The sequence below is a fragment of the Osmerus mordax genome, chromosome 18 (genome assembly GCF_038355195.1).
Source record: "Osmerus mordax isolate fOsmMor3 chromosome 18, fOsmMor3.pri, whole genome shotgun sequence".
NCBI classification, from domain to species: Eukaryota; Metazoa; Chordata; class Actinopteri; order Osmeriformes; family Osmeridae; genus Osmerus; species Osmerus mordax.
Genome location: NC_090067.1, coordinates 13,878,299 through 13,905,109, shown reverse-complemented (window position 1 = coordinate 13,905,109; position 26,811 = coordinate 13,878,299). Strand labels below are relative to the sequence as shown.

General features: G+C 46.6%; 4 protein-coding genes across 8 annotated transcripts; 1 reads left to right on the top strand and 3 right to left on the bottom strand.

Annotated features, from left to right (window-relative positions):
- Window positions 1-511: 511 nt before the first annotated feature.
- Window positions 512-1,474, bottom strand: si:dkey-211g8.9 (free fatty acid receptor 2). The gene has a single exon (XM_067256341.1). The coding sequence runs from the start codon at window positions 1,472-1,474 to the stop codon at window positions 512-514; it is 963 nt and encodes a 320-aa protein (XP_067112442.1).
- A 993-nt stretch (window positions 1,475-2,467) lies between these two features.
- Window positions 2,468-5,810, bottom strand: LOC136961907 (tektin-2-like). The gene is made up of 9 exons (XM_067255402.1): window positions 5,655-5,810; window positions 5,404-5,529; window positions 5,035-5,240; window positions 4,796-4,939; window positions 4,445-4,559; window positions 4,049-4,156; window positions 3,473-3,616; window positions 3,229-3,308; window positions 2,468-3,035 (listed from the first exon to the last, which is right to left on the bottom strand). Exons 1-9 carry the CDS (start codon window positions 5,808-5,810, stop codon window positions 2,834-2,836), a joined length of 1,281 nt encoding a protein of 426 aa, XP_067111503.1. The 3' UTR covers window positions 2,468-2,833.
- Window positions 5,811-8,162: 2,352 nt separating this feature from the next.
- On the bottom strand, window positions 8,163-20,755 carry ago3b (argonaute RISC catalytic component 3b). Of its 2 annotated transcripts, none has more exons than XM_067255424.1 (19): window positions 20,592-20,755; window positions 18,770-18,941; window positions 18,278-18,398; window positions 17,763-17,971; window positions 17,265-17,401; window positions 16,886-17,020; window positions 16,594-16,681; window positions 16,067-16,214; window positions 15,136-15,255; window positions 14,795-14,938; window positions 14,212-14,378; window positions 13,649-13,833; window positions 13,301-13,460; window positions 13,104-13,194; window positions 12,473-12,667; window positions 11,832-11,966; window positions 11,487-11,588; window positions 10,986-11,185; window positions 8,163-10,618 (listed from the first exon to the last, which is right to left on the bottom strand). In XM_067255424.1, exons 1-19 carry the CDS (start codon window positions 20,608-20,610, stop codon window positions 10,510-10,512), a joined length of 2,637 nt encoding a protein of 878 aa, XP_067111525.1. In that variant the 5' UTR covers window positions 20,611-20,755; the 3' UTR covers window positions 8,163-10,509. The 2 variants fall into 2 exon arrangements, with proteins under 2 accessions (XP_067111525.1, XP_067111527.1); XM_067255426.1 differs by having other exon boundaries at window positions 14,212-14,345; window positions 20,592-20,754.
- On the top strand, window positions 20,691-26,601 carry olah (oleoyl-ACP hydrolase). 4 transcript variants are annotated; one of them, XM_067255428.1, is made up of 8 exons: window positions 22,016-22,032; window positions 22,469-22,599; window positions 22,761-22,891; window positions 24,642-24,780; window positions 24,929-25,028; window positions 25,253-25,422; window positions 25,724-25,806; window positions 26,086-26,601. In XM_067255428.1, exons 2-8 carry the CDS (start codon window positions 22,547-22,549, stop codon window positions 26,226-26,228), a joined length of 819 nt encoding a protein of 272 aa, XP_067111529.1. In that variant the 5' UTR covers window positions 22,016-22,032; window positions 22,469-22,546; the 3' UTR covers window positions 26,229-26,601. The 4 variants fall into 4 exon arrangements, with proteins under 4 accessions (XP_067111532.1, XP_067111530.1, XP_067111529.1 ...); XM_067255431.1 differs by lacking the exons at window positions 22,016-22,032; window positions 22,469-22,599 and adding an exon at window positions 20,691-20,762; XM_067255429.1 differs by lacking the exon at window positions 22,469-22,599 and having other exon boundaries at window positions 21,979-22,032.
- The last annotated feature ends 210 nt before the right edge of the window (window positions 26,602-26,811 follow it).

Below are 26,811 nucleotides of genomic sequence, written 5' to 3'. Positions count from 1 at the left end.
ATTCAGTGTGTTGCTAACTTTGCATTCAAAAACTCTTTTAAGAACACTGACTCATAGCGTGCTTTACATTCAGGAGGCTGTATCCGCTTGTCTTACTGTCAACATACTTAATCATTTTTGGATCTGTCACAATGCTTTGTGAATTCAGTGTTTCCACAGAAGAAAGACAAGTAGTGCATTTTGATCAGTTATCTTTCTTTCTTTCTAAATCATGAAAATGTTGAGAAATTATAATAACAGTATTAACTAGAATTGGATGGATTTCGATCAAAAGAAACACACACATACACCAGTAACTGTACAGTAGCTTATGTTATCCTCTTATGAAAACACCAGCTTAGCAAAGAGAGAGAAGTCTTCTTAACCTCACATCAAAAGCACAACACTAATGCCCAGCAGATTTTCATCTTCATTCCTCTTTCTGAGGTTTCTCTCACGTTTTCTAGTCTCCCATGGAGCATCCTCCCATGATTCCAGAATGGGAGTTGCCCGCAGTCTGTCTGTCAGTCAGTTAAGGCAGGCCCCTCGACGGCACGGTCACCGTGGGACCCTTTGTCAGGACGTTGGACCTGCGGTGACCCTCTGACCTGCTGAACCTGCTCTGCCTCCCGCACAGCCTCGTCAGAAAGCCCCGCGAGGTTGCCGGGGACAACATGAGCATGACCACCGGTTCCAGGAACACGTTGCAGGAGCTGGTGAGCATGGCCTCGCTCCTCCAGCCCACGTTCTCCTGCAGCACGAAGCCCACCACGTGAGAGGCGTTGTACGGTGCGTAGCACACCACAAACACAGCCAGCGTGGACAGAGCCACCGCCAGCACCCTCCTCTTCCCCATGGCGGGCAGGCAGGACCGCCACACCAGGGTCACACAGCGCAGCGTGCAGAAGGCCGTCACGGCCAGGGGAACCAGGAAGAGAAGCATCGCCATCTCCAGACGCAGGGGCAGCAGGGTCTCCAGCTGCGCCGCCGTGAAGTTCTCGTAGCAGATGGAGACGTTGCGGCTCGACGTGGACAGGAAGTAGCCTCCCTCCTCAGCCACCAGGCCCAGCCCCAAGTGGAGGAGCACCAGCCCCCACAGGGCCACGCTGACCAAGCAGGAAATGCTGGCGCGCCGGTAGATCTTATAGCTGATGGGGAAGGTAATGCTGAGATAGCGTCCCACTGCAACCGCTGTCAGGAAGAGGGTGCTGCCGTAGAGCGAGGCGAACAGGAAGAAGCTGTAGACAGGACACAGGGGCGCTGGCAAAGCCCAGTCCTTCAGCGCTGTCTGCAGGGCCTGGACGGGCAGCCAGGCCACCAGCGCCAGGTTGGCCAGGCACAGGTTGAGGGCGTAGACCACGTTGGGTGTGGCGCCCCGCTTGCGCGCCTTGCGGACGTAGACAAAGAGCACCAGCGCGTTGGCAGGGAGGCCCAGCAGGAAGGTGAAGGAGTACACAAACAGAGAAAGGCAGTCTTCAAAGTCTAAAAAATTCATTGCTTCAGCTCACGATAAGTACAGAGTTGGAGGCATCATCTCGTCATGAGCCCACGTAGAATTAGAAGAAATGGGTTTGTGGGGTTCCTTCGTTTGAAGTAAAACGTTCTGTAAACAAAACAAAGTTAGGAGTAAGTCCTCACTTTCCATCTGGCGGTCCTGTCCTAGCATTTCTGTAGTCGAGACTCCATCAACTTTTTGAGAATAGTCAGTTTCTCTCCAGGTGAACACAATGAGCCGCGATGAGATTCAGAACCTGGGACCTCTCTTCTGTGTGTGCTCCCTGTGCACTGACAGGGCAGGTGGGCAGTCGCAGCTCTATGGTCAGACAAGGGGGGAGGAAGTTGGGCGATGCCTGAGTGGTCAGGGAAGGGGTGTGTGGCAGGTGAGGCAGATAGCTGAGGTGCCCGTTCAGGCAGAACAACAGGGCGCTAGCAGGCACCAGGCACCAGGCTGCCTTAATTGCCCTCTCAATGGAGGACAACAGACAAGTAGCATCTGGGCCCTTTAGTGAAATGATTCAGAATGATTGGGTTTTTCAGGAAGCTCATTCCCATCAAGCTGCGGCCAGACTCCTCAAAAAGAGAAGACCGACTGGGCAGTTAAGTCGTAAAGTTCAGCGGGCTGTGGTCACCGTGTGGCAGCTCAGGTTGCAGGATAGGGTGGTGCTGGTGGGGTGGTGCGTTTGTAGGTTTGTTTTTCTTAACTTATTTCACTGCCACCATCAACAACAACATTGGGATACGCTACAATGTTTGGAATTTCAGAGCTTTGGAATTTCTCACACAAACGAGTCTCCGCGGCTACAGAGAGAGAAGGGGAAGTGAGACTCCACGGCATATAACAGGTGACACAGAGAGAGAAGGGGAAGTTATTGTGAGAACAATATTTTTATTTATATCCCTGATACAAGACAAAGTTCACATCCTCGTCACCATCCCCGGGCCTGATCAAACAGCACCAGCAGGAACAGGGGAGGATAAACAGGGTCAGTAATGCTGATGGTCAATAAAAGAAAAACTGCGTCAATTGAATGTTTCCAAACAGGATCACTTGGAGGAACCATATGTCTGTGTTTTTATCAGTGTGTCAGTTTTATAGTAATAGTACTGTTTATCACATGCTCTCATCTTCAGTGATTAATGTTTTACGTTGTGTAGCTACATAATACTGAAAGACGTGCTAAAAACAAACTGACCAACACTATCACCAGAGTAGTTTCCTAAACCCTCAACACAAAGGAGAAACACCACCAGATGATAATAGTAGAAGGGTAGCCTGCTAGTAAGTAAAAGTTAACCACAAATCAAACGCAAAAAGTCAAAGATTACAGTGAAGTAATGCTGAAGGAGAGGCAGGCTAAGATGTGAGACTGTCCATCAGGTTGTGTCTCCCACTGGAGTTGGTGAGGGGGACCACAGCCATGGGGCCGGAGGTGAGGATGGACCTGAGACGTCCACGTGTCTCCAGACTGCTCCGCTCCAGGGAGATGGCCTCCTGCTTCCGAGACAGATCCTCCTGCATGCGAGCCTCGTGGAGCTGCAGGTTCTGGAGGGAGTGTCTGCGGAGACAGGAGGGAAGGATCTGTTACACAAGAGGGAAGGATCTGTCACACAGGAGGGAAGGATCTGTCACACAGGAGGGAAGGAGAAACCTGACTCCTTGTGACACGTAAAGTTGGGAAAGACGTTGTTGGAAGCTGTTTGGTTTTGCAGATTTGAAGCCAGGGTAGGGACCACTCAGACATGACTCACTGTGCTTCAGAAAGCTTCTGTTTTAAAGCCTGGATGGTCCCTTCCAGCTGTTTCACCTCTTCCACCAGTCCATACTGAACCTGAACATAAAGTCACATAGCAGTCATCGGCTGTCAAACTGACCGGCTATTCAGAAGGTATTCTTGTTTATTACACTTTTTCTAAAGCAGCTGGATCTTCTCATGGCATGGGCACACAGTCCACACACACATACACACACACGCGTAAACACACATCCGGCTACCTCATCCCTGCACAGGTCAATGCCCGGTCTCTCAGTTCTGTGTTCCAGTCGGGTGTGGGCCAACTTTAACGGTGCCGTCTTGGCTTGCAGGTCGCCCTCCAACCCAAGGATGTCTCTCTCCAGCTGACTGATCTCTTCCTGGGTCTGAAGAACAGAAGGAGCCTCAACAGATGAGATCTAAAACATCAGACCTAGTAGAGGTGAATTAAAGAGGACAAGGAACAACGGGATGAGGATGAAATGATGGGGAGGAGGAGTGGGGGAGGAGGAGTGGGGGAGGAGGAGGAGGAGTGGGGGAGGAGGAGGAGGAGTGGGGGAGGAGGAGTGGAGGAGGAGGAGGAGGAGTTGGGGAGGAGGAGTGGGGGAGGAGGAGGAGTGGGGGAGGAGGAGTGGAGGAGGAGGAGTGGGGGAGGAGGAGGAGTGGGGGAGGAGGAGGAGTGGGGGAGGAGGAGGAGTGGGGGAGGAGGAGTGGGGGAGGAGGAGGAGTGGGGGAGGAGGAGGAGTGGGGGAGGAGGAGTGGAGGAGGAGGAGGAGTGGGGGAGGAGGAGAAGATTAAGAGGGATTTTTTAAACCAACGCTTTGTAACTGCCATTTCCGCTCATCGTGGGCCTGCTGCATCTGGTGTGTGCGTTTGCGGATGGAGAACTCTGTAGCGATGCGCTGGGATTGCAGCTCATTTTGTATCTAAGATACACAAGAGAAATGATTCACGTTTTTGTCACACAGCCTTTCCAAGAGTGGAGAATAACGGAATACAAGTGTTTATTGACGCAGGCCATAAACTACCACATCTGATTCATTTCTTCCCAAGAAATGTCACAGAGGGCTTAACACACGCCTACTGAACTGCACCTGAACCAACAAAAGATACACCTTTCCGTCCTGTCAAACTCCCTCCCCCCCCCCCTCCCCCCTGTCCCCTTCCCCCCCCCCCCGCCACCCCCCCTTTGTCCCCGTGTCCCCCCGCCCCACCTGGAGTCTGCTGAGTCGCATCTCCTCTCTCAGCTGTAGCGACGCCTGCATCTCCTGCTGGGCTTTGCTCACGTTGTGCTGGCTGAACTGCTCCCACTGCTGGGGAGTAGAGGAACTGCAACAGGAAGTTGGGACAGACAGTCTTCGTTCAGTTCCTTCATGAGTCACAACCAGACGCCCCGCACGTGGAGAAAAAAACACAGGTGGTCTAAGGTAACGTTAGAATTACTGAAGGTCAGATTTTTTAAGAAGACCCTGCGAAACGCAGTCGTCAGGGCTAGTCACCCTTTGCGGTCAGATATTGCTTGGTTAATGAACCCTAAGTAAATGTTCACCCAACTCCAGACTCACCTGATGGGTATGCGGGTGGGGTTGGGCTTCAGGGAGATTCCAGGAGAGTTCACGGTGAGCTTCAGGCAGGTTGTGTCGATGCCCTGGGCGTCCATCTTGTTCTGGAGGTCATGGGTCACCTGGTGTCGAGCCTCTTGAAGGAGACTTAGAAGAAGAAAAGGTTGTGGACTCTGCAGATGTTATGTTCAAAGTGTTTCTATCCCAGCTCTGCTCACGTAGCTCTGCTCACGTTCACCTACCACAGCTGAGTGAAGCTGGTGTCGACGCCCTGCTGCAGCGCGTGCTGCGCCCTCTCAATCACATCCACCTCCTTCTTCAGCTGAGCCTCCACAGGGTCGCTAAGGAGCTCGTTGCCCCGGCGACCCTCCCTCAGGACCATGCACTCCACGGTGACCTCGAGGGGCACAAGGGTGGCAGCCAGCGCCCTCTCCATCTCCTCCTTCGACTGACGCACGCACACGCACACATTAATGTTGGGTATGAGCTGTGCTCTCTGTTGCTACAGGGTGAAGGTATTATCAGTGGGACCTGAGGATTTCTACGCAGACTTGGTAAGATAGGGTATCAACATTCCTGCTACAATTTATATTTTTAAGTGTTGGGTTCACCAGCGTGAGGGCATCCATCTCTCTGTCCAGTTCCTGGGCCGAGGCCTCCAGTGTCTCCCTCCAGCGGGTGATGCCCCACACCCTCTCAGTCAGCCTGCGAGAGCTGTCACTCTCATTCCAGATAGTCTGAAACACAGACATAGAGAGAGAGGGTACGTGGTCGGCCAAGTGAGCCACCCTCTCTGCGGTGAACTGGTGAACTCGGAGGGTTCGACTGCTGCTGTGTTTGGTAGAGACCGAACAGCCCTCACCTTACTGGTGGTCTCGTTGCGTAACATCCGTGCCTCCTGGCGTGTCTCCTGTGAGCTCTGCCTCCGTCGCTCCGCTGTGTCAGACAGCTGCCTGTTGCCAGCGTCCCAGTCAGGCACGCTGTACCTGAGCCCAGGCTTGGTGCTGAATGTGGCCATACTCTCTTCAGACGGAGGGACAGACAGACAGACGACTGGATGGACCGATAGACAGGTTTTATTGATCTTCACACAACAGGACACACCAGGACATACAAACAGCACAGCATCAATTATGCCAAGACTGCAACAAGAACAATAGGGTAAGTAGGTATAAGACATATGTAATATTTGGTGACAACAATCTATACAAAGCATCTATGTTTATTCATCTGTATATTTATAACGTCCGTAAAAATGTATTATGACATAAGACCCGCATTGAACTTTTTGCGATTATAGTCACCAGTGGACGATGATGTAACAATCACAAATAATTCGACGCCAAATTCGTGTTTTAAGTTTATGAAATGTAGATCTCATTAAATAACTCAATACAATGCTCAGTAGGCTACATAACAGAGGTCTAGTTATGTATTAAACGTTGTATGTTTTACTTACATGATCCAAATTCTAGAGTTCAGATATTCTCTTCACCGACGGTTCTGTTCGAAGCTCGCCAACTATGCAGACGGTATCTAAGTAACGCACGACGCAACAGGCCAAGAGCAACAACTAAATAATTAAAATACCATAGCAACGTTCAACTAGTAGCCTAGACTGTTAGAATACGTATTTTAGTCCTTTGAATTTGACAAAAATGAACATAAATAAAATAGTTTAATAAAATGACCAACCCAAAGACTGACAAAGGCCTACTTCATCTCTGACTAAACGAGCGAACAATGAGAAACAATCTCCACTACAAATAATTTTGTCAACTAAAATATAGAATAGCTAAATATTTAAACTCTCAGGAACCTTTTTAAACATGATCTTACTATTCTCTTGTCATTATTTTGCAGCTTTGTTATATTATTGTAATGACATTGACAGTTTTTGATCAATACGAATTCAATGAGCCGTAAAACAGGCTCTGCATGAAGAATCAATATATTTCAACGTAGGTGGACGTATGCCTAAATATAACCCAAGTTGCAATCTTCTTTATTTTTGTTGCCAAATTCATTTCATTCAAATGAAATCAATACAATGCAAATAAATGGGGGTTTATTAGGCTACATTTAATCAAAACAACAATTAAATTGACAACCAAACAAAAACTCTAAATTTTAGGACCAGGATCAGATAAGTGTTAAGACCAAACGGATTATCACATTCTTAACGATAGCCTAGCCTACAACTTCTAAAAGTGTCACAACAATTTCATAATCAAGCAAAAATATAGCATATTGCACTGTTACCAATGCAATGTAATTATCGTATGGATGACAGAGCAGAGCAAAGGAAAGGTGTAGGATTCGCGTGCAGAATCCCTTCTGCGGAAAGCAGACAGTTATAGCAAAACGGTGGACCTCTGTGTATTGGTATCATTTGTAAACTGCAAGTATTTCAAACAGTGGGATAAGAATGAGGCCTATCCCAAACTGTACAATGGTTACATTTCACAAAATTGCCTTTTTCGAGATTGCTCTAGCGGGCTATGTGTAGGTCTACACATTAAATATGTCTAGACTGATGAGTTTGAAAGCAAGAGCCTTACGCAGCTCATAGTTATTATGGCATATTTCTGAAAAGATAATAATAAACAGAAGAGTTGATTTGTGGGTTGTGCCGTATGAGTGCCTGTCTACTGTAAACACCCACAGGTCGTTTGGTCTTGACACCCCAAAATCTCTCTCAGCATATTATTGTAATCTTGGCAAAAGTCAAAAGGTATACACACACACACGCGCTTCAACGCACACTTTACAGTATCAACGAAGACATGGCGTATTGCACTAAATGTTCTAACTGTAATATTTATTTTTTGATTTCATAGTTTTCAGCACCATCAAGAAAGGCACAGTATATGGACTGTTCATGTCCAACGATGAACCTTCACCGCTCCCCAACATACTAAAACAACAGGATGTGAAAAGCAAACGGGACAACTATTGGGCAGATGTTCGAAGTGTGGCGGCTCGGCAAACGGTTAGATAATGCTACAGGAACAAGTCAGGGACACATTCACCATCCCTTAAGACTTTATGAGACAAGGAACCCGTCCAGAAGCAGCCTCGTGTGCTGTTCGGACGGGTCCAGGTGTGTGGCGAGATGTAAAACAGGATGGAGGGAAAGGCTACTCGTTCACAGATTGGTAGGATTAATAGGCTGCTTCATCCAATCACCACGCAGCAAAAAGTCCCCCCCTCCAAAACAAATGAATCTCCACAGTACGTCAGTGTCGCAGGTGTTTCACTTTCACACAGCGCGTAGAATAGAAACTATTGCGGTACCTAATAAATCTGGATGACCCTATTTCATTGTCATCTTAGCGGTTCCATTTACCATAGAATTTGTTAGCAAAAATAAGTAGTTTGTGAATTACATTTATTATTAAATACACAAATATAGTATCATCATTTAGAATTAAAAATGCTTTAGTCATGTGAAAAGGCATCCGTTATCCATCTCCATAAGCGGGGACAGAGGTGTCTCTAAGCACCCAGCACCCCTGAACGCAATAACCTCCCCCAACGGCTTCCAAACGTTGTTACGTGGCAACAGAAGTAGAGAGAAAGCACCCATCATGGTTCCTGCTGTCAAGATAAAAAGCAGGATAGCAACTAGCTACATATTCCCAGTTGCCCACAAGTCATCAGATTTGATCTTTGCTGTTCAAGTAAAATCAAATGCTGATAACGTCTGACTTCGGTTGTAACACTTTCACTTCTACGTGCCCAAAACTTGGGGCTTAGCCGTATTAATGCCCACACGGGTTCAATTATTTTCAACTGCACCCTCAGGGAGATAAAGCAGGAGTCCTATAAAATGGTTGTAAAGGCCTAAAAACCAAAAGAAAAGTTCACAATGTCTTCATTGAGAGACGTGTATTTCTCTCCTTTGCAGAACCATAGGCTTCGTTCCACCTTAAAACCCCTGTCATCTATAAGTGCAGTGAAGTGTCATGCATGTTTTATACTACACACACACACACAAATAGGATACAGTTTTGAGAAGAAAAAAAAAAGTTAGTGCACCCTTTCAAATAATTCACCTTTTGCAACCTCACAGACTGAAATTTAAATTGATAATAAAAAAAAATCTTACCCGTCTACACAGAAAAACTATATACATGTATAAAAGTCCTGTATAGCAGCTAGTTTGGTTTTGAGAACTCATGGCTGACAGATAGCGCAGCAGAGCATGTTTGAATGCTCCCTCTGTGTATAGGGGTGCAGAGAGAGAGACCCCAGTCCCCCTCACACACACACACACACACACGCAGGACAGAAGTGAAGCCTTCTCGCTCTCCAGACCCTGAGGCACACTGGTTTGGTCCTAGAGGAACGTGACTAAACTCATCGGGAGTCTACTGCACTGCACGGCAAGAGTAAAACAGAAAACGCGAAATTCGTTAAAGCGACAAAACGGCTTTGTTAAATTAAGTCTCCAACTTCAGTTGTTCAGTCTGTCTGATGAACATTTCACATTAAAAACGACGTGACACCGATGGACCATGCTGCTGTTCTGCGCTGCCTTCAACCCCGTCTCAAGGACATCACATCGTCATGTTACAGTAGCCTGTCTGAGAGAGATTCTGTTATTGATTTACCTAAAATAGCTTTTAGAATAACCTGCCTTTTTTGTTTCCTTTCCATGCTAATCTGGCACTTTGTCATAATTATTTTAAGAAATTAAACTAAAATCTTAATATTTCATAAAAGGCAGGAAACTCTTTATTTCTGCCTTCAAAATCCAGAGTGTGAATAAATATAGGAATCTGGAACACATTATCGTCTGTTATCTGTCGGCATCAATTAAACCAAAGGATTTTCTGACATATTTATCAGTTCCAACTCCAAGCAAGCAGTGGCCTACTCGATGGCAGAAAGTGTAAAATAAAATCTCACAAATAGCGGAATAAAAATCACTAGTAGCCAAATAGTTTCTCTAATATCAACTTGTGAGCAGGGAGATCCATTCTGCAGCCGGGGTCATAAACGGGACAGCCTCTTCCTCTGCAGATCTGCACTGAGGCAGGCAGAGCCTCCCTGGCTCTCAAAGTGGATCGTTCCACATGAACATTCAGACAATATTACTGTTATATACTATGTTGTTAGATACTGTTAAGCTACAACTATTTGTGTCTATAACTGCGAGTAAGTAACCCTTCTCAAAGGAAGTAATTTGTAAAGAAACCTACCATTTGAAGAACAAAGGTGAAAAAGGTGAAAAAAATAAATAAAAATGCTTAAAACTCACACGCGAACAACTCACGCTCGAACAACAGGGCGTTGCCACGGCAACCGCGCAAATACCAACACGCATCCGTCTCATAGACATCGCCTCCATGGCTGTGACCTGGACAACCAAAACAAGCACCGGCTATCTTTAGTTTTCTTTTCTATGCTCAAAACGACCAGTAGTAGCTGTCACAACTGTAAGGCGCGCAAAAATGACTTGCAAGCTTGTAGAGCTAGTTTCAGTGAGACGTTAAGAGAATCCCCGATGAAATAAAATGCATAAATTGCAGCATGTGAGAAAGAAAAGGGGGGGACAGGAGCTTGGAGACAATCGGCTGGTTTCGTATTGCATAACGTGGCTGTTCTCTTCTGTTCTCCTGGACTAGTCCAGGCCAGCCTCTGCCCTCATCAGTGGTCAGTCCTGCACATCTGACAGGCAGGCTGGGGGAGGGAGAGAGGCCTGGAGCCCCTTAGGCGAAGTACATGGTCCTCAGAGTGTCGTGGTGGATCTGAACAGCCTTGGCCAGAGCCTGGGGGTCACGCCCGTTACTCTGCCCTGAGACGTGGCTGCCCTCCGCACTGACGAGGGAGAGGAGGAGAGAGAGAGGAGGAGAGAGAGAGGAGGAGAGAGAGAGGAGGAGGAGACAGAGAGGAGGAGAGAAATCCAAAAGTTGTCAATCGTACTTCAATATCTACCCCCCCTCACCTGTCGTGCTCCTTGTCCACCAGGTGGTAGCTATCTACCCCCCCTCACCTGTCGTGCTCCTTGTCCACCAGGTGGTAACTATCTACCCCCCCTCACCTGTCGTGCTCCTTGTCCACCAGGTGGTAACTATCTACCCCCCCTCACCTGTCGTGCTCCTTGTCCACCAGGTGGTAGCTATCTACCCCCCCTCACCTGTCGTGCTCCTTGTCCACCAGGTGGTAACTATCTACCCCCCCTCACCTGTCGTGCTCCTTGTCCACCAGGTGGTAGCGGGCGCGGAAGGCCACCAGGTGGGCGTAGTAGGCTGGCGCAGGGATGGAGACTGAGCGCGTGCAGCGTACGTAGGTGTGGCACAGCTGGTAGGTGAGCAGCTGGAACTCATCAGCCGTGAAGCAGTTGTCATCCCAGAGGACGTGGTAGTGGGAGGGGCGACTGGTGCCCTGGGGGAGGGAGGGGGGAGGGGGGGGGGAGGGGGGGGATTAATGAAGCCAACCAGAGGCCATTACAAATATTACTTATTCATTTTCATTCATTCAAGTATTTATTATTATGATATCATTTATGTTATCATATCATTAATCACTCATATATATACACACACGCACACACACACATTTATGAAAAACATTCATGAAAAACTATAATTGTAATTAAAAAAGTTCACACAGAATCCCAAAAATTAGTTAAAGCAAGGGAGGTTGACAGCTGAAAGAGGCTGTATTCAGTGGAGGTGTGAGGTACCTGTATCCCAGCATGACTGCAGAGGTAGAAGTCAAACTCGTAGGGGTGAGTGATGTCCGTGTCCACGGTGGTGCCGGCAGGAATGTTCCCGCTTCGCCCCACCTGACAGAAAACACACACACACACAGTCTTTTACTTGACTTTTACTTAACCAGAAAGGTCAACTGAGAACCGATTCTCATTAACAAAGCAACAAAGACCTGGAGGCAATCGACAGCCAGCAGTCAAATGCTCTAACACCTAAGCTACACCTCTCCCTGGGCAGGGAGCGCACAGGAACCCAGGTCCTGGTTCCTAAACTGCTGCAGGGAGACCCAGAGGGGAACATCCCCAGAGGACCCTCACCCTCTCGTTGCGGTCGGCACAGAACAGCCTGGTGTGGTGTCTCTTCTGCACCACGATGTAGGTGATGCCTGGCTGGTAGTCCTTCTCCAGACTGATGCAGGCCTCTCGGATCGCCAGCAGCTCATAGTACAGCACCTGCTCATGGACAAGAACCAGACAGGTGAACCACCCAAAGGAGATAGATTAGAACATTATATAATAATAATATAAATACAAATAATAATGTTATTCAATAAGCACACCCTTTTCTCCATAGTGGAATATTACTGCAGCTACGCTGTAAAGGGGATACAGCTGTTTGAGCGCATGTCAGTAAGACACCAACGACTCGAGAAACCTCAAGGGTTTACGAGAGAACTGTCTAGATCTCTGTAAGAACTGTCTAGATCTCTGTAAGAACTGTCTAGATCTCTGTAAGAACTGTCTAGATCTCTGTAAGAACTGTCTAGATCTCTGTAAGAACTGTCTAGATCTCTGTAAGAACTGTCTAGATCTCTGTAAGAACTGTCTAGATCTCTGTAAGCGTGTGGCGTTATTCTGTGCTAGAGAAGCCAGTCAGTAGCAGTGACAGACTTGTCGAGAGAGAGAGAGAGAGAGAGAGAGAGAGAGAGAGAGAGAGAGAGAGAGAGAGAGAGACAGACCTGTCTGAACTGGCCCTCAGACACTCCGTCCCTGTAGAAGATGATCCTGGTGGGTTTGTAGCGGGTCGACTTGTAGAACTGGATGAGCAGCTCTTTCACCATGGAGGCCAGGTCCTGGATGACCTCCTGCCTGGGCCTCTGGACCCGAACCGTGGCACAGTACCGGCTGGGGTGGGCATCCATACTGCCTACCACCTGGAGGGAATAAGAGAGAAGTTCTCTTGTTCAACATTTGAAAAAGCTGAGAACAGACGATCGCAAAATAACTCTCAAACTGTGTGTCGGCAACAGAACCCAGCAGGTTAGGAGGACTCACAGCAGTGATGGAGGGTTAGAGAGAGGCCTACTCACAGCAGTGATGGAGGGTTAGAGAGAGGCCTACTCACAGCAGTGATGGAGGGTTAGAGAGAGGCCTACTCACAGCAGTGATGGAGGGTTAGAGAGAGGCCTACTCACAGCAGTGATGGAGGGTTAGAGAGAGGCCTACTCACAGCAGTGATGGAGGGTTAGAGAGAGGCCTACTCACAGCAGTGATGGAGGGTTAGAGAGAGGCCTACTCACAGCAGTGATGGAGGGTTAGAGAGAGGCCTACTTACAGCAGCTATGGAGGGTTAGAGAGAGGCCTACTCACAGCAGCTATGGAGGGTTTCTTCCCGTCCCCAGCAGGAGGGTGGGTGACGTCGGCCCCCAGGAAGATGACAGGCTGCTGGAACACCGAGGGTCTGGATAGAGGAACAGAGAGACCATTAGAGAGACCGTCAGACACACCCAGCACACAAACACGCTGTGGTCTGGAAGTCATGCAGACTCCTCCAGTGTCTCCAGTACCGTTGGTGAGGGAGCAGGATGTTGTTGATGCCCCCCAGCTTGACGTTGATCTTCAGGCAGAGGTTGGAGAGGGTCTGGGGGGAGGTCTTCACCACGTTCTTCACCTGGACGCACTGGGTGGCCATGCCCAGGAGAGTGTCTCCCACACGCTTCACCTCCGCTGTGAGGAGCAGAGAGGAGGACTTAGGATGGATTTCATTGTGTTTCATGAGTAAAGATAGTGAGGAAGAACCAACAAAAACAAATCTTCAAATCCAGTCACAAGTCCAGTGGTTAGATAAAAGATAGATTCCCCGGGTCCTGTCCTTGGCTTGTTACAGGAAGGTCTGTTGTCCGTGTGAAGCCTACCATAGACGGGGGTCTTTCCAGGCAGGATGACGATGATGAGCTGCAGGCCAGAGTAGGTGTTCTTCAGGTGTCTGAACATGGGCTCCACGCTGTCGGCCCCCTGGGCGTACTTACAGAAGCAGGGCTGGCCCTGGATGGGCATCCCAGCATCCTTAGAGATCTTACGCAGCTGGTCGGTGAACCCTCTGTAGAGGACACAGGCAGACATATAAATAAATACACACACACGTGACTATAACAGGAGGTGAGAAGAAAGAATAATGCTTATGATATTAATGTTTATTTAGCAGAGACTTTTATCCAAGGCGGCGTACAAGGGGAGATGCGAACCTGCAACCTCTGTCTGCAGTCAAACGCTCTAACCACTGAACTATACCTATCCCCAAGAATTGAACATTGTGATTGTAGCAGGGAAAGGTGAGTGTGTGTGTGGGTGAGTGTGTGTGTGGGTGAGTGTGTGTGTGGGTGAGTGTGTGTGTGGGTGAGTGTGTGTGTGGGTGAGTGTGTGTGTGGGTGAGTGTGTGTGTGGGTGAGTGTGTGTGTGGGTGAGTGTGTGTGTTTACTTGAGGATCTCCTCCCTGCACTGCCTCTGCGTGGCGAAGCAGGCGATGGCCCACATCTTGATCTCCACACCTGTGTGGAACTGTTTCCCCCTCATGTCCCACACCCCGTGGCTGGGCGTGGCCACCGTGCGGTTCTGCAACGACATCGCAGGGGTCATCTGCTGGGGCTGGCCATCACACACACACACACACACACACACACACAAACAAACAATTTTTTTTTCTATCCAATTTGGGCTGGACTATTCACTTCCATTCAAAATTGTGTTCTCTAACCACTAACATTTACATTTAGACATTTAGCAGATGCTCTTATCCAGAGTGTCTTACAGTAAGTACAGATACTACAGAACTATAACCATTAATGTGAATTAATGAACCCTAAACCCCTCAAGAAGAAAAGAAGCAAAATAGTGATGGAAATGAAGGAGGATTAGAGAAAGAGTGCAAGTTAGAGACTGAGCCACATACACATTCACACACATCAGCATGGACACACATACACACACACATCAGCATGCACACACACACACACACACACAGACAGACAGTGTGATGTTGCGTGATTTAAAGGGGCAGGTACCATAAAGTGTTCAGAGCTCACCCTCCCACCGTACTGCAGCAGAGGGGGGGGCAGCACCCGCCCGGTCACCTGGGCCATCTCATCACGCACGCGGAACTGGAACTCCTGAACAAACGGGTCCGCATCGTAGTTGGCGCTCCGCACCTGCGGGGGGGCAGGGAGGGGGGAGGATAGGAGGAGGGAGGGGGGGGAGAGAAAGATATTAGGATGGAGAGTATAACCATTGTTAGAAAATGGTTCAAATAATGCTAGGGGCAATGATGTCTTCTAATAGTCTTATTGTTTTTCATTGGAATTCTCATCTGAGTCATTTCTCCTCCCTGCCTCCGGGGGGCGCTCACCAGTCTGCTGATCTCCTCCTGCCTGTCGGGGGCAGAGCGAGCCGTGGCTTTGATCATGGTGGAGGTTTGGTTGTCGGTCAGCTTCTTGATGCAGCGTTGGCCCACAACAATGTTGCACACCTGCGGAGAAACATAGGTGGCAAGGAGAGGAGGGATCGTCAGGAATCTGAGAAGTCAGAAATTGTTAGCAATTGTTGTGCTTCAAACACATGTGGTTCCATTCCGGTTACTTAATCTTTCATATAGAATTTTGGGGGACATTAGACTTTTTAATAAAAAATGTATTCATGTTGCATTATTGCACCTTCAGCTGTTTTCCACCTGTTCACTCCTATTTGATTTATCTGACAACCTTGAAAACCACCACTACTTCCTCATTAAGTAATCCATTTGAGTGCACAAAAAATGTCTTCAGCAATAATTAAGCTTATGTAAATCAACTGCTAATGGAGCTGGAAGTCAGAGTACGTCTGGCTGAAGTGTTCCTCTCAGCCAGTCAGTCATCCAGTTCATGTGTGACCATGGCAACAAGCTAAATCAGACCTACAGGTTCTCTTAAGTAGCAGCCGTGATCTGAGACTGAGGATTCACTCACTCATTTCATGTAGCTGACTCTTTTATCTAAAGTGACGTACAAGGGGGAGATTGTAGCGGATGACTGCTTGCAGTCAAACATGTTAACCACTGAGCTGTACCAGTCTCCAGACTGGTGTGTGTGTGTGTGTGTGTGTGGTGACAGGCCTCACCTCCAGGGGCAGGTAGGTGTGTGTGTGTGTGTGTGTGTGTGTGCTGGCGCGGTGACAGGCCTCACCTCCAGGGGCAGGTAGGTGTGTGTGTGTGTGTGTGTGTGCTGGCGCGGTGACAGGCCTCACCTCCAGGGGCAGGTAGGTGTGTGTGTGTGTGTGTGTGCAGGCGCGGTGACAGGCCTCACCTCCAGGGGCAGGTAGGTGTGTTTCTGCTCCTGGCCCACCTGCAGGCAGGGCAGGTGGGGGTATTTCAGCTGCAGGTTGTACTTCTCCTTAAAGTACTGAGCCACGGTCCTCTCTACTGTCTGACCGCTCTCCAGCTGCAGGGGAAACCTGGGAGGGTGGAGATCATCAGGGTGAAGATCACTAGGGTGAAGATCACCAGGGTGGAGATCACCAGGGTGAAGATCACCAGGGTGAAGATCACCAGGGTGGAGATCACCAGGGTGAAGATCACCAGGGTGGAGATCACCAGGGTGGAGATCACCAGGGTGGAGATCACCAGGGTGGAGATCACCAGGATGGAGATCGGACCTGTCGCTCTAACTGAACTGCATCTTCTTGTCTGTGAGCTGTGTGCCTTGTGGCTTGTTGTGTTGTATTGCTGTGTTTGTGGTTTATGTTTTTTTGGTCTGTACAGCACTTCAGTCAGCATGGGTTGTGTTTAATGAGTGCTTTATGAATAGATTTGTATTGTATTATTGTATCTTACGTTTGGTGGCTGGCCGGACGCCGAGTCACGTTGCACACTCGGTACTTCCTGCGCATTGTCCCACAGTGTGTCACTTCCACCTTCAGCCCTGAGCAGGAGGAGTTATCATGAGTTATCATTACTATCAGCTCTGAGCAGGAGGAGTTATCATGAGTTATCATTACTATCAGCTCTGAGCAGGAGGAGTTATCATGAGTTATCATTACTGGGAAGTCAACAACATTGCGACCAAAAACAACGAGACGTGCACGTTAATCCCAGTCCCTTGTCCTGACGTAGGGACGACATCCACCTTTAATCTCTTTGGTGAACTTGACCCTGTGGGAGTCTGTGAGAGGACGCGGCTGCTCGTCGATGTTGTGGATGTCCAGGACCTCACACATGAACTGGATGACGGGCTGGGCCTTGTAGAAGGCTGTGGCCGACACTGCAGAAGAAGAAGAGGAGAACAGCATCAGGAACAGAGAAGAAGAAGAGGAGAACAGCATCAGGAACAGAGTAGAAGAAGAGGAGAACAGCATCAGGAACAGAGTAGAAGAAGAGATGGATGACTGAGGACTGTTCCCAGGTCAGAGGACTGTTCCCAGGTCAGAGGACAGATCCTAGACTTTGGATGACAAGTCAAAGACCGATCTGGTTCTACAGATGCTACGAGATCCAACAGGACTCACCATCGATGTTGAGCATCATCTTCCACATGGCCGGCCGTACGGACTGGTGGAAGCCAAACCAGACCTCCCGGCCCCCACCCAGGGGGTGGTCGTAGCCCTCCGGGGAGGAGAAGAAGGAGCGCCCCACCGGAGTGTACCTGGGTGGGGGGAGGACAGGAGAGGAGGGAGGAGAAACTTGAAAACAGACTAAGGATTCATCCCATTATCACGATGATTAACCACTATTCAACATATTAGCCTATAAATCATTCCTAATAAAAAAAATTCAGCCTGCTCAAATTGGAATGGTGAAATTCAGATCCCCAAAATTCAAGCTCCAAAAATTTGAGCAGAAAAAATGTGCTCCTCTGAGGGTGCTTTTCTGCTCCAGTTTGACCATTCAAATTTGAGCTGCCTAAATTTCCGAAGCTTGAATTTTTTAATCAGATTATTATAATTTTTTACATTGAAATAAATTCATATTTCAAATTTTAAAGACGTTAATAAACGTGGGCTTACTTCATGGAGGGCAGGTGTCTGAGGACCACGTCCACGGCATGGACAGGGTTGGTGCTGACAGGCTTGTCCAGGTCCAGGGGCTCCGCCACACTCCGCCCGGTCAGGACCTCATGCAGCATGTGCCAACTCACCAGGGACACAAACTTGATGGAGACTTTGAAGGGCCGATCCTTCCCCCCCTCCCCCGGCAAGGTGACATCCAGATCCACCTGGACATTTGGGGAAACAGACAAGTTATACACAGCACCACCCACTTCAGCAACAATATCTAGAGTCTTTCCTGCTCAGGTGAAACCAACAGGCTCATTTGTGACTCAGGACACATAATGGAGAGAGGAGCACTGAGATGTGTCTGGTAAATACAGTCTGTACCTTGACTCTGAGGACCACTGTTAGAACTACGACATACTTCTGATCCTCGATCTTCCGCTGTACTTTCTATACGCACTATCTGTCCATGGCTGTGGATAAAAGTGGGTGCAAAATGTTGAATGCAAAGCTCCAGTGTGTCTCACCCCTGCAGTAGCTACAGGCAGGGGGTTAGCTGTGTAGAGGCTCCTCTTCCCGTCGTAGACCGGCTTGCGATCCCCAAAGATGGTGACCTTGAAGTGCTGCACCATGGAGTCCACCACCTCCCTGAACAGCAGCAGGAAAGGAGAGACACTCCATCACTCAGCCGTGCTTCACTACGTGGGAGGACGGGACTAGAGAACCCATGATTAATCAAAGCGTGGAGTCTAGTTTACGTGTGGTCATTCAAATAAATAAAAAATATTTCCCAACACCATAGGGGTAGAAAGAATTTAGACAGAGGCTCCAACAAACAATACAAAACAAAAGTGAACAACAATAAAATAAGTAAAACTATAAGTAAACACACAACTGTCATAGGAGACTTAATAAATGACATCCTATTCACAATGTCAACATCAGAAGGGATACAAGTCTTCTTGTTGTATTCTCATTGGAACAAGTGTTTCCTGTTGCAGAGCAGGACCAGGGCCTACCTGTTCACCCTGCGGGGACACTTCTCAGGCTTGATGTCCACCTCGTACAGGTAGACGTCCATCTTGGGGATGTCCACCTGGAAGCAGTTGGCCAGCAGCTTGATGGGCTTGCCCATGGTGCCATAGCCAGGCCGACGAGGCAGGGAGAACAGGGCTTGGGCCCCAACGGCTCCTACACACAAGAGAGAGAGAGAGAGAGAGAGACAGAGAGACAGAGAGACAGAGAGAGAGAGAGAGAGAGAAAGAGAGAAAGAGAGAGAGAGAGGGGGAGAGAGAGAGGGGGAGAGAGAGAGGAGGAGAGAACCGGGCCTTAAACCAGCGTGAAACACACAAAGAAGAGTGAGGCGACCAGACAGAGAACACCACAAAGAATGTGTTCTGTTTATCATTGCGACAGGCGTCGTTCCTTCTGCTATGATGAGAGGCTGAGGGAGAGGCTGAGGGAGAGGCTGAGGGAGAGGCTGAGGGAGAGGCTGGGGAAGAGGCTGGGGAAGAGGCTGGGGAAGAGGCTGGGGAAGAGGCTGGGGAAGAGGCTGGGGGAGAGGCTGAGGGAGAGGCTGGGGGAGAGGCTGAGGAAGAGGCTGGGGGAGAGGCTGAGGAAGAGGCTGGGGAAGAGGCTGGGGGAGAGGCTGAGGGAGAGGCTGGGGGAGAGGCCATCTGACAGGAAGGGTATGTTTCACACCTCTACCAGAGCTCTTTCTCGAAAGCCCTGTTTGAAAACCAAAACAATGACAAACATGTCTGCACACAAGTTATGCACGCACGTGCATAGTAACGTGCATCTAAAAACAGAAATAGCAGATCAAACTGGTATCAAATAGTCACAGAATGACCACATGCTAAAGTGTCTGCCATACAAACAAATGGGATAGTTTTTTTTTTATTGAATTTAGGTGAATTTAAGGACAAATGATAATCTTTAAATTCATTGTCAAAGAGTAACAGGGTTTGACTGTAATGCTGTAATGAGATAACCACAAACTGAAACTGCTCTGTCCCTCTGAGTGGTGTTGTCGTGGCAGCAGTACCCATGTGGTTGCCATTTCTCCATGGCAACCTAGACAAGGAAAAACAGGTGTTGTCTAGATGTCTAATCTACACTACATGACCACAAGCAGTGAACACCTGCTTGTCTCTTTCCAAAACCACAAACACTAATATGGAGATGCTCCCCACTTTGCTTCCAGAAACACCTCCACTCTTCTGAGAAGGCTTTCCAACTGACACTGGATTTGAAAGATTGATGCAGGATTTGCCTCCATTCGGCCACAAAAGCATGGGAATACATCAGGTCAGAAAGTGATGTTCAGACAACAGGCTTGTCTTGCAGGTGACCCCAAAATTCACCCCAAAGGTGTTTGGTGGAGCTGAGTGCAGGGACCAGTACCAGCCAGTCTATTTATTTCACATACGTTTCCACAGGGGGAAGGGGGGGTCAATTCAGCCAATGTTGGTTGGTTTTGGTATTTTACAATGTGGAAAAAGAAACCTAAGCCAGTTTCATAAAGAGAAGATCGAGAAGAAAGAAGGCTTGCCACCAGCGACACAGAAATAAAGTAAAAGCAAGCGAGACCTACACACATCGCCTTCGTTTAAGAGCACTTTACTGCAGAAGATCCCCCATATCGTACGTCGCTTTGGATAAAAGCGTCTGCTAAATATATAGGCTACACTTTATTTTTAGTAGTATATGTAAACACCTGACAGTGTTAAATCATAGCTTAGCCTACTTTTCTCATACAGCTAGCTAACGTTGCCAACAAACTTGTTGAACTAACGAGAACATGTGACCTGTCTAGATTCGTAGTTAAAACAAACGTACCTGAAGTTCCGATTTCCATTCATGAGGTCTCTGTCCGGATAGAGCCCGGCGCCCAGTCTTCAAATGTCCGCTACAAGTTTTACAGGGGTGTTGTCGATTACCTACTGATGTGTGACCGGCCTGCTGGAGGTCTACTATACCACCACTAAAGAACCTGCACTGCTGCAAGACGTGAGTTGTCAACCGACACAAGCTGAACAACGTGGCCCCTTCCAATCGTTCCTCTGACCTCTAGTTGTGGACAGCTAAAAACTAAAACTATACTCAAAGTAGACTCCTAAATATAAAATATAAAATTATCAAAGTAGTCTGATTAGCCAATGTAACTAGATAGCTAGGTAGCTAATCTGGGAACAGATGTCTACAACTTGCTAGCTTTGCATACTCAATGGTTCAAAAATCCGATGTGGATACTAACTAATGTGACTATATCGCAGATTAGTAAATTAATAAGTTGACTGTTGTTAAAACACCAAGACGCGATGTCGCCGGTACAGTAGTTAGCTTAGCAACTGCACCCGGTCAGCAGGGTGAATAAAATGATCATTTCCGGTTGATTGCTTCTAAATCTTTTCAAAGTAAAGGTCATGGCTAAAACTGACGTTTTATTATTTGAAAAGTAGGCCTACACTTTTCACAAAAAAAATTGTCAGGAAGGTAAGAGGAATCAGAATGTGTAACTAATAATATTGTTGCACGGGACAGTGGTAGCAGATGTAGAGTGGGAAAAAGGAAAAACCATGTTGTAAGATCACACCCGCACGGTGTGACCTGGTTGATTGAGAATGTCCTCCATTCAGAAGTAACAAAAAGGATGGTGTGTGTGAAAAACATGATCTGTTTAGACCTGAACCAAACCCAACACTAAAGCATTTGCCCCTTCAAACCAGGGGTGCACTGGATTTATGAAAGTGAAGAAATACAATATCACACAAATCAAGTAGCTGTTGTACTAGTAGGCCTACAGTTTGGCTAATATTTAAGCAATACCACAGCTACTTTGTCTTATCTATACCTGTAGGCTATGCATTTGTAGTATGTTTCCATATATAATGCAACCGGTGAAAAAAAAACCTTTATAAAGCTCTCTCTTGGAAGTCCCTTTGGATAAAAACGTCTGCTAAATGAATAAATGTAAATGTTGGCAGTCTCTTTAGCTCATGTTGGATTTCGATCAGACAGATTGAGATAACAGACGTCTAGCTCTATAGTTGAAAGTCCCATTGCTGTTATCACCAAATATCAACACCCATGGAAAGCCTCTTGTCCAATCAAATGACTTGGTCGGAACTACTGTTTAATGTGTAACATCGCATAGGTGTGGGAGGCGTTTACTTGAAGCCTTCAGTGAGAATCATGGTTAAAGGAAACAGTTGTCTCTGGACATTCAGGTGGTGAGGCTGGAATACTTTAGTGACCCCTTAACTCTGGACTCAGCAAGGTGAGGAATCAGAAATATGTAATAATACTGGCAGGTTTATTGCCTAGGTATGATGAGGCAAAATGTTCAGACTTTTACTGAAGTGGAAATCCTTTACTGTAGATGCCTTATCCTATTAACTCGAGTACGACAATAAATTATTACATCATAATATGTAGTCGTATGGTTAAGTCTTCGTGTTGGGCTTGGCGTTTGCTCTTATTTTGAAGGGATATTGAACTTTTGGCCGCAAATCCATTTTCGCTCTACCCGAACGGCCAAATCCAACAGGAAAGAAAAGTCAACTGGCCTAATAGATCCGTGTCAGTGTTGTGAAGTCGTAGCTTACTATTGTCAAATGTGGTTGCTTACCTACATTTGTAGATTATAAAAAATCATCAAGGGTATGTAAATGTTCATAAATGATTCAGAATAGGACATTTATCAACACTTCTAGAAGTACCACACTCCCATCTACAGATGGCCCATCGGCCGATCTGACAGTGCGCAGAATAATCAAATTTCAACGAGGAAGATGACCCGGAAGCCTGCCAGTATCAAACTTCTGGTGATAGTCAACCAGCAACTGTGAGAAAGTAATACATTTATTAATGTCTAGTGGACGTTATATCACAACCGATTTCACTTTAGGCTATATACACACACAATAAAAAGAAAAACACATTCGAGGTCTTGATGTAAGGACGTTTTTGACGTTTTCATTTGCTCTCACTCCACTGTCAATACAGAATGGACAAGGTGACTAACTGTTTCAGTAAAAAACCAGAAGCAGTGGCCAGGTTGATCTGTTTCCCGTGGGCGGGAGGCGGCTCCATCCATTATGCACGCTGGGGGCTCAAACTGAACAGCTCCATTGAAGGTAGGCTGCAAAATGTCACTATGCCTCGTTTGATCATGGTGTCTCCAGAACTGTCTGCAGTCTGAATGTAGGGCAATACTGGACACTTAAAAACTTTTGGTAAAGAACATTTTGCATGACAATGAAGAACAGCCTACACTGAACTCCTACCCTCCACTTAGCCTACGCTACGTGTCATAGTAGGCAAAAACAAATATAGCTGCAAGCAGCGATGCGGATTTCTCCGCAAAATGGCCAAATATTATAAACATGTACACTGTTGAAGATGGAGAGCTGGACAACAAGAGAGCAAAACTACTTCATGTTTGGCCAACAACAATAGGCTGAATGGGGATTTAAACTCATGAGCATAAGGTTACAAGTCAGTCTATCTATCCTCTCTGCTACACACCAACTGTTGAGATTGTATGATTAGAAAAAGGGCAGAGTATTAGCTTTGGTCAGCCTTGGGACAAAGGTTAAGAAACGGTTGACATTTCAAGGTAAAATTGCGCATGGTACATCAGAATGATGTCACCTTGAAACCAATAAGGTTTGAAAAACCATCAGTCAAAATTATATTTGATTTATTGACACAAAGATATTGAGGCAATGTGGACATCTACATAAATAAACCCCTTTCAGCCATTTTGTATTGCATTTCTCATTCCATTTCACCCTATATAAAGACACATCTGCCCACACACTATCCCCATCCATGCTGTTTCCCCCTCTCCCAGCGCAGGTCATGCCAAAGCAGAAATGCTGCAGCAGCCGCATGAGGTTTAGATGTAGTCCAAAAATTGCCTCCCACAATCAATATATATCACCAGCAAGATTGTTTCCAAACTTTGTCAAAGATTGCTTGAAAACAGCAGATATTGACTTTGCTCTTGAGTAGATTTCTTCCCAGAATCTTAGTCAACCCACAATCAAGAATAGCCTCATAGGCAACTGGGCTAGGGTACAGCCCATGTTCCTTGCGAGTGTAGCCTCTGATAGTAAAGTAGCCGACTCTCTGGGTGACCAACAAGATTATATTAACTAACAAACAATAACATTACAAACATCTAACTGAACGAACACAACAACTGAAATGCCTCGCATGGCTGTTTTAACCAAGACGAACATTTTGACATCGACGTTGTCTATGTAGTCCAAATATTGACTGGTAGGGAAATAATAATAACAAGATATGTGAGAGAACAAAGGTTGAAAAACGTTTCTTTTGACATCAAGTTTAGGCTGTGGCATTGAAGACAGCGACGCACCACACAAGCTTGAGTTTAAATACATTATTTAATGTGACATTACTTACTGCAAGTCTTGATTTGCTTAAATGTAACCTACATGTGCTGCTAGTACACCACGGCACGATACAATACTAGCTGTGCAACAGCACATCTATGCACGTTGTATCCATGCGTCGTTGCTGACGTGTGCTGACGTTATGACGTAGCACTGAGTACCCTTTGTTGACAAAAGGCACTTTTTGCCACAAAAACGTAATTTCAACTTAAACCATGAAACGGAACGTAAATAAAAATACAAGCAACTCAATCGCTAGCAAGACGAAACTTTTGACATCAACGTTGTCTATGTAGTTCAAATATTGACAGATCTTTAGGAGTGGGAAAATAAATAATAATAATAATAATAATATATATGTGAGAGAACAATGGTTGTGCTCGCCGAAGGCGTGAGCACACCCAATAAGGAAGAAGTACTTGAATTATGCTGGTGTTAATGACCTTCGAACCCCATGTCACAGTGTTTTCAGTGACACTTCCTGGTAGGGAGGACCGAAACAATGAGGCGTTCTTTCAGAACATGCAGCAGATTGTGGATGAAGTCATCACCGTGTTGCTTCCTGTGCTGAGGGAGAAGCCTTTTGCCCTATTTGGCCACAGGTATGAGTAAAACTAGCACCCCTTGGATTTGAACACGATTGATCCACCTACACACTACTAAAGCATGCATGTTAAAAGTCCTCTCTGCACATGTAGCTGAATCTGAAAGTTTCATGATCACACTTTGTACCCTGTTACGTTGACTTAGTTTTGGTGCCACGGTCAGTTTTGCTGTAGCAGAGACCCTAAAGAGAGTTCACAATCTGGAACCAGTTCACATCTTCCTGTCTGGTGCCTCTGCCCCATATGTGAGTATCAACAATAAAAGAGCCATGCAACTCAAATCTCATACATGCAACTACATACAGGCAACTACATACAGGCAACTATATACAGGCAACTACATACAGGCAACTATATACAGGCAACTATATACATGCAACTATATAGACATGCAACTATATACATGCAACTACATACAGGCTCTTATATACATGCAACTATATGCAGACAACTATGTGTTCATTTCTAGTCCGAGGCTCGTATCAACGCCCCAAAGAGAAGTGATCTTTCAGACGGGGACTTCATCCACTGGATGATGATTGTGGGCGGGACTCCTCCTGAGCTGCTGGCTAACACTGAGATGCTCAAACACTTCCTGCTTCCTCTGAAGGCCGACCTGCGCCTGCTGGACACCTACAGGTGGGCTGTGTGACCTCATGTCCAGTCCTTTATCCCCCATGCTATATGAGCGGACCTCTTCTGGTGTACTGTCCTGCACATTGCACAATCAATCTTAAACTTCATACCGTGATTTTTATTGTCAGTTATTCTAGTTTCTATTCATGGCTTTTACGACAGCACCGCCTACCAAAGCACATTCCTTGTGTGTGCAATAACCCGGATTTTGATTCTGATGTGTTGTCTGTAATCAGTTGTCTGTGTGATGTAACAGACCTGTTGTAAAGATACAGCAGCTGAATACTTTATTCCTGTGTTCCAGGTGCGACAGGCCTGCCAGCCCTCTCCTCTCTTGTCCAATCACATGCTTCGATGGGAAGCAGGATACTCCCCATGACTTACAAGGTGAGAGCTCTGATGTCTCTGCTTTTTTTGGTTTGTTTGTTTTTTTTACTCTTTTTATACTGTCACACAGTGCTGTCAAAATATGGATGTTTCTGAATTAATCGTTTTACACCTTCAGTTGTGGGGTGGGTTTACAGTATTATAACCAATCTGTGTTGAGAGAACTTCTCAACACATTTTGGAAACATTTGTTTGCGAAGTTACTTCAGTGCTCGATCAAACACAAATGTATATATTGCTTAATTGTTTTTCTCATATCTGTTTTTCCCCATTCCTTAGCTTGGAAAGAAATATCATCTGGAGATTTTATGGTGAAAATGTTTGAGGGAGGTCATTTTTACCTGAAACTCCCAGAAAATGAGAAAGTTATTTTGGACCTCATCACACAGCACCTGGAGACCTCAGAAATGGACTACTTGTAATTCTAAATTTTTAAAGTCATTTATAAAAGTTTAAACTCAGTGTGTACAGTACTGCAACAAGTTTTGTGCTCGTATAACATCATTATTGTTCTGCATCAGGCCCAAATGTTCTTTCACAAACACAACTATCATTCCTTTTGTCTGAGGGAAGTGAACTGGGATATATCCCAGATGTATTTACATTTAGTCATTTAGCAGACGCACTTATCCAGAGCGACTTACAGTAAGTACAGGGACATTCCCCCGAGGCAAGTAGGGTAAAGTGCCTTGCCCAAGGACACAACATCATTTTGCATGACCGGGAATCGAACTAGCAACCTTCGGATTACTAGCCCGATTCCCTCACCGCTCAGCCACCTGACTCCCTATTTAGTATTCAGCAAGTGCTATAAGTTTCTGTTTCACAGTACTGTTCTCTAATACAGTACTGTACTTACTTATGTAAAGTAGGAATAATGGGTATTGTTGGAAATGTTAATGTAACATTTTTTTTTAATTGATAGAATTTTTATTGTTGAATAAATAAAGAAATGCTCTATCATAAAATATACATTTACAACAGTGCTTTTGTCTCTGTAATAAG

Bases quoted from the DNA above. Each gene is read 5' to 3' on its own strand.
- si:dkey-211g8.9 (XM_067256341.1), bottom strand. From the start codon at position 1,474: ATGAATTTTTTAGACTTTGAAGACTGCCTTTCTCTGTTTGTGTACTCC.
- LOC136961907 (XM_067255402.1), bottom strand. From the start codon at position 5,810: ATGGCCACATTCAGCACCAAGCCTGGGCTCAGGTACAGCGTGCCTGAC. The intron at 5,241-5,403 runs GTGAACCCAACA...TGCGTGCGTCAG, and splicing joins AGATGGATGCCCTCACGCTG to TCGAAGGAGGAGATGGAGAG. The intron at 4,157-4,444 runs GTGGGGCGGGGG...TGTGTATCTTAG, and splicing joins TGCGACTCAGCAGACTCCAG to ATACAAAATGAGCTGCAATC.
- ago3b (XM_067255424.1), bottom strand. The intron at 13,834-14,211 runs GTAAACACACAC...TGTCCTCTACAG, and splicing joins TGCAGGGAGGAGATCCTCAA to AGGGTTCACCGACCAGCTGC. The intron at 10,619-10,985 runs GTGAGGGGGGGT...CTCCCTCGTCAG, and splicing joins GTGGACAAGGAGCACGACAG to TGCGGAGGGCAGCCACGTCT.
- olah (XM_067255428.1), top strand. From the start codon at position 22,547: ATGACCCGGAAGCCTGCCAGTATCAAACTTCTGGTGATAGTCAACCAG. The intron at 25,423-25,723 runs GTGGGCTGTGTG...CCTGTGTTCCAG, and splicing joins CGCCTGCTGGACACCTACAG to GTGCGACAGGCCTGCCAGCC. The intron at 25,807-26,085 runs GTGAGAGCTCTG...CCCATTCCTTAG, and splicing joins TACTCCCCATGACTTACAAG to CTTGGAAAGAAATATCATCT.